General features: G+C 36.6%; 1 protein-coding gene across 3 annotated transcripts in view; it reads right to left on the reverse strand.

Annotated features, from left to right (window-relative positions):
• The window catches only part of plekhm3 (pleckstrin homology domain containing, family M, member 3), a 47,586-nt gene that overhangs the window by 4,889 nt on the left and 29,664 nt on the right, over positions 1–13,033 (reverse strand). For all 3 annotated transcript variants that reach the window (XM_052565908.1, XM_052565910.1, XM_052565909.1), the window contains one exon: positions 1,284–1,441. In XM_052565908.1, the coding sequence (XP_052421868.1) occupies positions 1,284–1,441 (158 nt within the window). The remainder of the gene's footprint in view (positions 1–1,283; positions 1,442–13,033) is intronic.

A 13,033-nucleotide genomic window follows, 5' to 3' on the forward strand; every position in this document is an offset into this window, starting at 1 on the left:
ATAATATAGATAGATAGATAGGTTCCCCTTATTTAATATAGAATTTATTTGTGTTCTCAGCAGCCATTTCTTTAGTCTACAGTGTCACATGATCCTTCAGAAAGCATTCTAATATGCTGATTTATTATAAGTGTTGAAAATATTGTGCTGCTTAATATTGTTTGTATGCTTAATATTTTTAATGTGAAGCGAATATGCCCATCGCGTCCCTCGCTCTAGATTACTCGCAGGATGTTTTTTTGCTTCAATCATGTTATGTTTTTATTGAGGCAAATATCTCCCATTCTCAGCGTCGCGCTTTTCGCATCATTCATGTTACCTGGTGCGAATTCACCTCTATTTGTGAATTTTGCGTCTTTGAATTGACTTTGTATGTCAATCAGTTCGCACAAATAATAACATTTGCGTTTGGTGTACTGATACAGTACAGTACTGATCCCAAGCTTTTGAACGGTGTATATATATATATATATATATATATATATATATATATATATATATATATATATATATATATACACACACTCACACACACACACACATACAGTGTACACATATATACGCACAAATACATATAGAAAATGTTTTAAAAGGTCTTTGTCCATGATCTACCATGTTGACCATAAAATCACACAGTACAGAATAAAATATGAAACATTTTTATTATGAAATAAAAAAAACTGTAGCAGGCTAGCAGCCCTAACCAATCGTTATTGAGGCTTTATCAGTGTTGTTGTGTGAGTAGCTATGTTTAAACAGCAGCATCTGTTCTGGGAACTGCACTCCACTTCGCTGGAGAGTCTGTGAGATTCTAGTCACACTGATGGTATGAAGACCAGAGAGTGGTTTATCAGCTGCAGGCCATAAGAAGACAACACGCAGCATGCTGGAAAAAAGCTGAGATGCTCGAGGGATTAACTGTCCCCTTACACAGGGTGGCCTATCACTGCACCATTACACCCCAATCCACCGCCCGCTGGGTGTGACTAACATGAGACAGGGGCTGGACAATCATCAGCAATGAGCTGCAGACCATTTGACAGACAACTGGCACTTACAGTGTACAGAGCTGTGGGATTATAATACCATCATCATCAATGATGAAGAAAAGCTTTGATGTCCACATGTGATTTCTGTGCTAGGACACTTCCAAAATGACTTCATGCATCCACTAAAAATCATTAGAAACTAATTAGTATAAAAAAAAAAATCATCATCTCAGCTTTCATAGACCTCCAAGATCACGAGACATTTAGAGGTGAAGCAGTGGCTACAGGTCTCACCTTTTGGTGGCATTCTCCTGGAAGGGATAGATGACCTGGCCAGTGTGGCAAAGCTCACAGATGAAGCCCTTCTCCCGGCACAGACTACAGCTATAGACGTGAGAGCTGGCAAACTTGATCACCTTAGAGAGGAAGGGAGCAAGCTTTCCATCTATGACCTGCAAGAAAGAGAAATATATATAGCAATAGTGGAATGCAGAGGTGGGTGATATGTCACTGTATTTCACGTTAACTATATATCACAAAGTCATTTTTGCTGTAAATAAAGTTGTTATGATGTCAGCACTTTAGGCACCATTACACACACACATCTTTTTTTTAATGTATTTTTTTTCACCCTCAGACTCCGAATTTTCAAATAGTTGTATCTCAGCCAAATATTGTCCTATCCTAACAAACCATACATCAATGGAAAGTTTCTTCATCCAACTGTCAGATGACGTATGAATCAATTTCCTAAAATGTACCTTTATGACTGGTTTTGTGGTCCACTTCCACAAATAAGAAAAAAATATCTAATTACAAGCAATGGGACAAAAACAAACAAACAAACGTAAAGATACAAACTAAATAAAGAGTGCTTTAGATTTTTCATGAAATACTTCAGAAATGTAGTACATAGAACGGTATGACAGTCAGCTTTTTGTGCACACATTCCAGATGTATGTGCATAGAAACCATCTATCAGACAGCAACTACTGTGATAAACGCAACTCTAACAGCTGACAAATTTCTCCCAGTTTATTGTCCAAGACAGAATCTTACAATTCTGCAGAATGCATTGGCATATGTGTAAAATAGAGTGCTACACTGATGCAAATTCACAAAAACATTAATAAACAAAAATGCAAAGAAACAGAGGATGTGTAGAACTTTTTTGAAAGATGATTATCTAAAGTTTGTGGAATTTTCTGTGAACATTTTGCAGGTGCAGATTCTTTGCAGGCCAACCTATAAGCTTTAAACATGCTGAGAAATAGGATGGAAAAGCATGGAGGAGGAACCTAGGGAAGTGTAAAACGTGACCTAACTGATTCTGCCATAAAATGGGCTTCACTAAATGTGTTCAACAGCTATGAGAGAGGAGCAGGTTCAAAATATCCATGCAAAAATCTAAAATAAATTCCATTATCTAATGGACAGTAATCCTCCTGTTAACAGTTAGAGGTTTATCTGAGAATTTCAGCGACTGGACTAACACTTAAGAACATGCTACAATGGGAGCCAAGTACAAAAAAAAGACATCACATCAGGAATCCACATGAAAACTAATGAATGCTTCGAGAGTGGGGGGTTGGCTACGGCTTGAGGGTGGGGTAATTCCTTTTGGGAGACTGTTTGCAAAAAATAATATGTGAATGCCATTTATCGGCCAGAGTAGTTAAAAATCGGCCTGGTCTTTGAAAGCGGGGCGCTGAAGAAGGCGTATTGTGGGCAGCTGAATGAGACAGGGGAAGGGGCCTAGACCTCCAGTGCATATTCACCAAGGGGGCAGAGACAAGTGGCTACACCTGGCAGCACTGCGGCACACCAATTAAAGGCCCTGCCAGCATTCTTCAGCCCTTCCACAAGGAGCCAGCCAAAGAATGGAGGAGGAGAAGAGGGGACAGTGAAGCAGAGAGGAGAGCTTGGGAGGGTGGGACGCGAGGGCTTGGGGGACCGAAAGAATAAAGGAAGGACCACCACAGTCTCCCACGAAAGACGCGCACGCGCGCACACATATGCAGCGTGAACAGGAAGAATGGGTTGAAAAGGGGAAGGTTTGTGTGGGAACAGGGAATCTAGACTCTTCAGCCATGGTTAAAGTTGCCGGATCATGTTTAGTTACTTAAACATGGTTTGTAAGGTTATATTTGAGGGACGCTTTTTTTGCATGTGTGCATTAATACCTTATTTTAGAATCTGGGAGTTTATGAACTGCACTCTAAGACTATGATTTATGGCAATATAGGATTCATGAACCCAAAACGATCTGAATCTATTAATTTTATGAAACAGAGGGTTCCTAATTGTAAATAAACACATAACTAACTAAATAATAAAAAAACATTATAGGCCATTTCATAGCAATCATTTTGCAGATGTATATTTATAATATAGTATATAAATATTGTTATATGATATTATATAGGATTTTTAAATGATAGTAAATAGTCAAAAGGTTGAAAAATAGTGAGATTCTTTATGACACAAAACCCAGCCCTACCATACACAAATACAATTACAATAATAATCTATATTATCTATATTTTTATACAGTGCATTTAAATGTAGCTTCTCTAGATAATTGTAATAAAATTATATAAAAATTAAGAAATATGAATAAAATCAATAAAGAAAAAAAAGAATGAAACTTAAAAAAAATCAAATTAAATTAAATCCATTTTAACAATATTTTCATTATATCCCTTTTGAGCATTTCATTATTAGAACCACCAAAGCAATTCGCAAGCAAGAAGAACTCAAGGCAGAAGACCCACACTGCTATAAAGCAGTCACTGTCATTGCTTAATGAACATAGAGGTGATGCTATTGGTTTTCTCAGTAGAGGCACCAGGAGAGCCCTTAACCATCCATCCATCAAGTAGCTTTTAGTTCAGACACCCGTTTTTCTCTGTTTTTGGCTGGCAGAAACATGAAGGCAATACCCTGCCTTTTCCCATGTGGAGGAGTAATATAGCAAGCTATTAAAGAAACGCTGCAAGCCACCAATCAAAGAGGCGGGGTGAGCACACTTGCCGTCTTTGGTAAAGATGATATATACTCCCCTTGATCAATGCTGACAGAGGGAGTAATTAAATATTTCAATAATTTAGCAGGCAGGGTGAGTGAAACAGCCAGTACACTTGTATGGAAGCATATGGGTAGCATTATTCAATTTGGGATGTAATATGCAAAATGACAATGCAATATGTAAAATGGCAATGCATTTCTGTATTTACATTTACATTTTCCAATACATTTGTGCAACGTTTGGTGCAAAATGAAAATGAAAATTAAATTACATAATTTTCATTTGCCATTTACTACACCAGTTTTAATATGTAAAATGAATATTAATTTTAACGCTTTATAAGTTGCAAAATTAAAATGAAAATGTATTACAGAAATGATTAGATATGTCTAACATGTTAAAGCAAAAACTGTGGCAAAATGATCATTTAAATGCTATTTTTCTTAATTGCATTAACACTCACAGTCAAGACACTTACGATTGCATTTTCATTCGGTGTCCCGCAATGAATGTAGCAAAACTCAATGTGCACATTGAAAATGCATTCCGAGCCGATCACGTGTCCCCGCCCTCGCGCCACGTCAATCATTGTGTGAACAAGGCGGGGCTTACAGACGGTCAGAGACTCAAGTCTCAAGAAGAGGATTCAATCAATTGAGACAACATGGACAAGACAGTTGGTCCGTGTATGTTTTGATCATTTCGGTTTATGGCTTCAATATTTCATTCGGACTTGTGGGCGGAGCTGAAACGCTGCTTTCATCTGATTGGTCGAATCGGATCGGTTTTCATCTGACAGCCTTCAGCTGAAATGTCTGAAACTACACTCACTGTTAATTAGCATAATATTTGAATCAGATATAGCTGGGCACATAATTCGTGCTGCTGAGACCTGCAAATTATTTCTAGGTTGTAGTATTGTATGAATATTGTCCCACTGATAAAAACAGTGCAAATAGTTCTGTCCCTTTGGATAACAGTAAAGTGGAAATAAATATAGTTAAATTTATGAAATAAAATTAAATAGGATTTTTTGGGAAGGTAAGTCTGGCCAGTTATACAAGCAACACGAGTCGGACGAGTCTAAAGATATGAGCTGAATTGGGTGAAACATTAAAGTTCTAGTCTGTGTCAATTACTCTCATAATAAATAATAATAATAATGTTAACTGTATTTTTCGGTATAAGTTGCATCAGTCCAAAAATACGTCATGACGAGGAAAAAAACATATATAAGTCGCACTGGACTATATGTCACATTTATTCAAGACCAAGAGAAAACATTACCGTCTACAGCCGCGAGAGGGCGCTCTGGGGTAGGCTACAGGAGCACTGATTTTACTATTTTTATTTAGAAATGTAACTATATTCATTTTTACAATTATTTATTAATGTCACACACACACACATACCTAGTGCCTTATGACTTAAAAGATGAGAGTGGTAAATGTTACAGACATGGAACTGTTCAGTCTATTATTGATTTTAATTTCCACTTCACTGTTATCCAAAGGGACAGAACTATTTGCACTGTATTTATCAGTGGGACAATATTCATACAATACTACAACCTAGAACTAATTTGCAGGTCTCAGCAGCACGAATTATGTGCCCAGCTACATCTGATTCAAATATTATGCTAATTAACAGTGAGCGTAGTTTCAGACATTTCAGTGCTTCACTCGCACTGACTCTTATTTTGCCTGAAAGAATGACAAGACCGAGCTGAAGGCTGTCAGATGAAAACCGATCCGATTCGACCAATCAGATGAAAGCAGCATTTCCGCTCCGCCCACAAGTCCGAATGAAATATTGAAGCCATAAACCGAAATGATCAAAACATACACGGACCAACTGTCTTGTCCATGTTGTCTCACTTGATTGAATCCTCTTCTTGAGACTTGAGTCTCTGACCGTCTGTAAGCCCCGCCTTGTTCACACAATGATTGACGTGGCGCGAGGGCGGGGACACGTGATCGGCTCGGAATGCATTTTCAATGTGCACATTGAGTTTTGCTACATTCATTGCGGACACCGAATGAAAATGCAATCATAAGTGTCTTGACTGTGAGTGTTAATGCAATTAAGAAAAATAGCATTTAAATGATCATTTTGCCACAGTTTTTGCTTTAACATGTTAGACATATCTAATCATTTCTGTAATACATTTTCATTTTCATTTTGCAACTTATAAAGCGTTAAAATTAATATTCATTTTACATTTTAAAACTGGTGTAGTAAATGGCAAATGAAAATTATGTCATTTAATTTTCATTTTCATTTTGCACCAAACGTTGCACAAATGTATTGGAAAATGTACATGTAAATACAGAAATGCATTGCCATTTTACATATTGCATTGTCATTTTGCATATTACATCCCAAATTGAATAATGCTACCCATATGCTTCCATACACTTGCACCAGGCTTGATGGGGAGGGACTGTGAAGAGCTAGAGGGCTTTTAAAGAGAGTTACTGACAAAGTAGTCAAAGTGTGAATTTATGCATGAAAAGCTACAGGTTCAACTGATTAAAATGAGTTACAGTAATTAAAATGCAGGGAGGTCAGTTAAATAGTAGGATAATAGTAGGATAGGTTTTGCACATACCTTTACATTTCTAACTCATAATGCCATTTCATTATATGTGTATCTATATATATATATATATATATATATATATATATATATATATATATATATATATATGTGTGTATGTATATATATATATATATATATATATATATATATATACATACATACACACACACACACACACACACAGACACACGTGTTTCTTCTATACTTATTCTGTATAATGCATCTACTGAGTTGATGCCTCCCCTTTTGCACCTTGTGTTTATAACCTTGCATCAAGCTGGTCTCTTCTTATGTACCTCAATTTTTGCACTTCATAAAAATCTTATTGTACTGTATATACACCAGAGGTCTCAAGTAACGAAGTACAAATACTTTGTTACCTTACTTGAGTGGAAATTTTGGATCTACACATTACTTGAGTAATTTTTTTTTTCAGCTGACTTTTTAATTCTAGTCCTTACATTTTCACGCAATTATTTGTACTTTCTACTCATTACACTTTAAAAATAGGTTCGTTACTGCTATTTCATTTTGCCTTGTTTTCATTCCAGCTTGTCATCATTCAAAAAAAAAAAAAAAAAAAAAAAAACCTATCCAGATAAATTGCGCCATCCAGATGAGGTGAATTGGATTGTGCTTGGATGAGAAGTATAAACATATACCATTCCGACACTATTGGTTTGTACGCGATCCATCGCACCAGCACATGACACAAATCACACTCCTGCAAGGACATAGCCAGTGTTGGGTTAGTTTATCAAAAAATATATTTCTTATAAGTAGGGTTGGGTATGGAACCGGTATGCACCGAACCGAATAAGGACGCAGATTTCCGTGCCTCCTTTCGGTACCTCTTAAATGCCTAAGCAATCGATTGAAATGTTTGTCCTGGTTTTCCGAAATGTAAAAAAGAAGCAGAGGCGTCGCTAGGCTTTTTTAGCGGGGCTATAGCTTTTAGCTCCATGAACTGTACACAACATTTCCAAATATTCATTTTGCCATTGTCAGACTGGTTGTGCATTCAAAATCGCACTAGATTATTATTAAAATTAATGGCAAACTGATATTTCCTTCTAACACACTACAGCAAAAGATATAAATAACTTATTTATAAGCTTATAAGCTTATTTACCAAATGGGTGCTTTCTCCTCTTCCTCTGCAAATTAAGCTACTGTAGGTAGTTCGGTAGAGAGATGTTTGAATAAATTAGCGATTGACAATGTTGTGATAAGTAGGCTATACCAACTATTAACTAGTAACTAGTTAGACGCCACCTGATTCAAATATTCCACCAACGTTAAATAGTAATGACTTTATGAATTTCTTCACTGATAAAATAGATAACATTAGAAATACAATAGCGAATGTAGATTCTACAACATCTAACACTTCAGTTTCATCCATCGCACCCAAAGATAAACTGCAGTGCTTTACAACCATAGGACAGGAAGAGTTAAATAAACTTATCACTGTATCTAAACCAACAACATGTTTATTAGATCCTGTACCCACTAAATTACTGAAAGAGCTGTTACCTGTAGCCGAAGAACTGCTTCTCAATATCATAAACTCGTCGTTATCTTTAGGACACGTCCCAAAACCATTCAAGCTGGCGGTTATCAAGCGTCTTATTAAGAAACCAAAACTAGATCCTAGAGTACTTGCAAATTATAGGCCTATTTCAAATCTTCCATTTATGTCTAAAATTTTAGAAAAAGTTGTGTCTGCTCAATTGAGCACCTTCCGGCATAAAAAAGATCTATATGAAGAATTTCAGTCAGGTTTTAGGCCCCACCATAGCACAGAAACTGCACTTGTTAAAATTACAAATGACCTGCTCCTTGCGTCAGACCAAGGCTGCATCTCATTTCTAGTCTTACTTGATCTTAGTGCTGCGTTCGACACCATAGATCATGACATACTCATAGATCGATTACAAAACTATACAGGTATTCAAGGGCAGGCTCTAAGATGGTTTAGATCCTACCTGTCCGATCGCTACCATTTTGTTTACTTAAATGGGGAGTCATCTCATTTATCATCAGTAAAATATGGAGTGCCACAAGGATCCGTCCTAGGTCCCCTTCTATTTTCAATATATATGTTGCCCCTTGGTAATATTATTAGAAAATACGGAATTAGCTTCCACTGTTATGCTGATGATACTCAGCTATATATCTCAACGAGACCAGATGAAACTTCCCAATTATCTAAGCTATCAGAGTGTGTTAAAAATGTAAAAGATTGGATGACACAATTTTCTCCAATTAAATTCAGATAAGACAGAGATACTAATTATTGGACCAAAAAACACTACACAGAATCTTGTAGATTACAATGTAACAGACGGATGTACTGTTACTTCCTCTACAGTCAGAAATCTGGGTGTTATATTAGACAGCAATTTGTCTTTTGAAAATCATATTTCCAATGTTACAAAAACTGCATTCTTCCATGTTAGAAACATTGCCAAGCTACGAAACATGTTATCTGTTTCTGATGCAGAAAAGCTAGTTCATGCATTCATGACCTCTAGACTGGACTATTGTAATGCACTTCTAGGTGGTTGTCCTGCTTCGTCAATAAACAAGCTACAGGTAGTCCAAAATGCAGCAGCTAGAGTCCTTACCAGGTCAAGAAAATATGATCATATTACCCCGATTTTACAGTCTCTGCACTGGCTACCTATTAAGTTCCGTATCAGTTACAAATTATCATTACTTACCTATAAGGCCCTAAATGGTTTAGCTCCAGCGTACCTAACTAGCCTTCTACCACGCTACAACCCATGACGCACCCTAAGGTCACAAAACGCTGGACTTTTGGTCGTTCCTAGGATAGCAAAGTCCACTAAAGGAGGTAGAGCTTTCTCACATTTGGCTCCCAAACTCTGGAATAGCCTTCCTGATAATGTTCGGGGTTCAGACACACTCTCTCTGTTTAAATCTAGATTAAAAACACATCTCTTTCGCCAAGCATTCGAATAATATATCTTTTTAATTGTGAGTGTAGTTGCATCTGATCAAAGGTGCATTTTTATTCATTAGCTTGGGTTAAACTAATTTTACTTTGTTGGATCAGCAGCTATGCTAATGATGTCTGTATTTTGTTTCTATGTTTCGCCACAGGATTTACATCCTGTGGTAACTAGGATTTACACAAACTCCAGTTTGGATCCAGAATACCTGAGAAGAGATGATGCTGACCCTCAGAGGACCTCAGATGATGCTAACCCTGAATCAACAAACAGAACTAACAATTATTGCTAAATGTGTGACTGAATCATATAATAACTTAATTAATAATATTGATAGTTCATCGTCTAGCTGACTACGTCTTGTTTTATTATTATTATTATTATTTTTTTTTTAATCCTGTCAAATGTGCACAAACTACTAACTACTACTAAATATTGTAGAAACATAATTTTCTGTAAATTTGCTTTGTAACGATTTGTTTTGTAAAAAGCGCTATACAAATAAACTTGAATTGAATTGAATTGAAAGTGAAATATTTATTCAGATTCATCTACTGAAGCACTAAAGATGCTTCAAAGTCAGGTAGCCCACTAAAAACAGCATCTTTGTGGCTTTGTGGGGGGCATGGGTGACGTCTGCCAATTCAACTTCCCCCAAATCCCCCACCTCTTGCTCCTATCTTGCATATGCTTTGTCGTTAACTGCTTAATCCCCTAAAACCACAGTTTAGCGCCTACTTCTTCATCCCCTCCTCAGCCCTGGCCCTAATGTCCTTGCCCGCTCCATTAAACGGCAGAGAAAGGGCCCAGATTAGACAGATAAAAAGAGTGTGAGCTCTGTTTGGATAACACCCTCCCTGCCAGGGCCTCGCAAAACAGGATTACAACCAGCATGTGAAGAAGGGAGAGAGAAACGGCCTGCCAGGGTGAAGTGTGAAGTGGGCATGAAGTTTCATCATATACATGGACCGTGAATGTATTGGTCACAGTAGACCAAGTTCCATGTAGGTATACTTGAAGAACGATGGTTTTATGGATATACTGAAAGCTGATGTTTCTCATCAGGACCCGGATGTTGTCGTTTGAGCTCAATTAAGTGCATATTGTTGGCAAGACCAATGCGGTTGTCTTCGGTACAAAACATACAATTAGCATTTATATTGCACTCGTACTCGTGTCCATGTTGGTACACTTGGTTAACTCTTCTTACTCTTCCAGTGGAGATATCAAACAAAAGGCAGTGGACAAACAAAACTGGCCTCTGGGCAAACAAATATGGTCAATGGGGTCATTTAAAAAAAAAAAAGAAAAAAAAAGAAGACTGCCCAAAACTCTGTGCTAACTGTTTGAACTAAATGGGGAGAGCATTTGTTTTTGGTCTATAGTGTTTGGAGTCTTCCTGGAGATAGTTCAGCATTCAATGACCTCGACACGGAGGGCGAGCATTCCAGAGCTGTGGAGGAACCGGCATTAAGTAGCAACACTAAAAGAAAATGGCTCCTTAATAAGGTAAGCCAATTAAGAAGCTGAAAGAGAAAGTAATGTGACGTGAATGAGAAATGCCTCAAAGTTGGGCCTTACAGAGGCAGTGGGGGAGACAGAATAATAGGCTTGCGGTGAACGCCATGAATAAGAGGTACACAAGAAGAGGGACAAAGTACTGACAGTACAGAGAGCATTTTTAGAACCGCAGAGAATTGCGCCATTTCACTTCATAGATGCAAGTACGAGAAAAATGATTGTGACAAAGATAACAGGTTTAAAATATACTGGATAAAACAGAAAATATTACACATTTTTTGACACCCAGATGTGTTTGTAAGACTGTACTCTGTTTTAAGACTCACAGTCCCAATACTGAGCAATCAAAACCTGTTTATCAAAACCTTGGCAAAGAGAGAGAGAGAGAAAGCACCTCTATTACAATTCATCATACTTTGTGTTAGAGGTTTAAAGAAACTGCTGTGTTTTGTGGCAAAAATAAAAAAAATATTAAATAAATAAATATTAAAAAAATGTCTTGATTTATTTGAATTAATTAACAATTAAAAATACATGCATAAATTAAATTTGCTATAAATTAATAATAAAAAGAGAAAAGCTGTACTTGACATGTAGAATGTAAAAGATGTTAAAAATAGGTCAGAGAGGTAGTGTCAGGCTATGGGATGTTGGGGAAGAATAGAATGGAATGAAAGCAGAGGCAGGACTGTCACGCTTTGTTTTTCTGCCTGTTGCTTCTGAATGGCAGTAATTAGTTAGCTGGGTGGGGGCAACTTGGGGTGGAGAGGGACTCCAGACTCCCACCAGGAGACAGAAGGGAGAGGGGATGTGGGACAGGAGAATAGATGTTCTGAGAGCAAAAGAAAAATAAGGGCAAGGGTCACTCCTTAGAAACAGAGGAGTGACAAAAATTCATGCATGATAACAGGGGGCTGAGGAAAGGAGAGAGAGAGATATGAGAGCACAGTTTCTTATAAGCATGTCAATTTCTTAATTTTAGTTCAACTGAGAATTTTAATGACTGTGAGAATAGAGAAACAAGATGATGCTACAATAAGCCAAAAAACAGGAGCAAATTAATTAAAATTGATCAAAGTATGAGCAGTAACCAGGATTTCTGCAAGTTTTATGAAGGTTAATTTAAGACTTCTTAAAGTATACATTAAAGGAAGCGCAATATGTCAGTATGTTCTCTAAATATAAATATCTAAAGAGAACATGAGTTGTATTGCAGCACAACTTCCAACTGATCTCCATTATTTTTAAATTAATTTCACTGTAATCACACTGCACAAAACTGATCCTTCTAAGTACCTTTGTTTTGTTTTTCAGTGCAAATGAATCTTAAATTAAGATTTTTTTTTCTGGGAATAGTTCATTAAATAAAAAGTGAATTCATGATTATAAAAAATGACAAATATCTTCCAGTGGGCTCTGAGAAACTGACTAAAATCAAACACAAAACAAGTTTTCATATGTCACAAAAATAAGCTTGTTCTTACTTTAAAGCATAAAGTCACTTCATTTCGCCAAAAAAAAAAAAAAAAAAAAAAAAAACTTTTTTAAAAAGTGTATATCTTAATTCTGTATCTCATGTAAATGTATCTTGTAAATTTATCTTGTAAATGTAAATGTATCTTGATTACACAAGACTAAAGTAGTTTAGATATTTGTATTGAAAAACAAAGACAAAAATACTAACAAAAGCATTCTTTTATGCAACATTTAATGCCACGATTTTATGAATTTAAGACTTTCTGTTTAGATTTAAGACTTTCATCTGTGGAAGGGAAAATTACTTTTCAAGACATTTTTGAGACCTGCGGAAATCTGGTTAACCGTATTAACAGATGGATTCACAACAGAAAGTGAAAAGCAGAAGGTTAATGTGTCATTGACACTGAGGCTGCACACAGATCTACAGTGACTCTGT

This window comes from Carassius gibelio, chromosome B9, assembly GCF_023724105.1.
Source record: "Carassius gibelio isolate Cgi1373 ecotype wild population from Czech Republic chromosome B9, carGib1.2-hapl.c, whole genome shotgun sequence".
Classification (NCBI taxonomy): Eukaryota; Metazoa; Chordata; class Actinopteri; order Cypriniformes; family Cyprinidae; genus Carassius; species Carassius gibelio.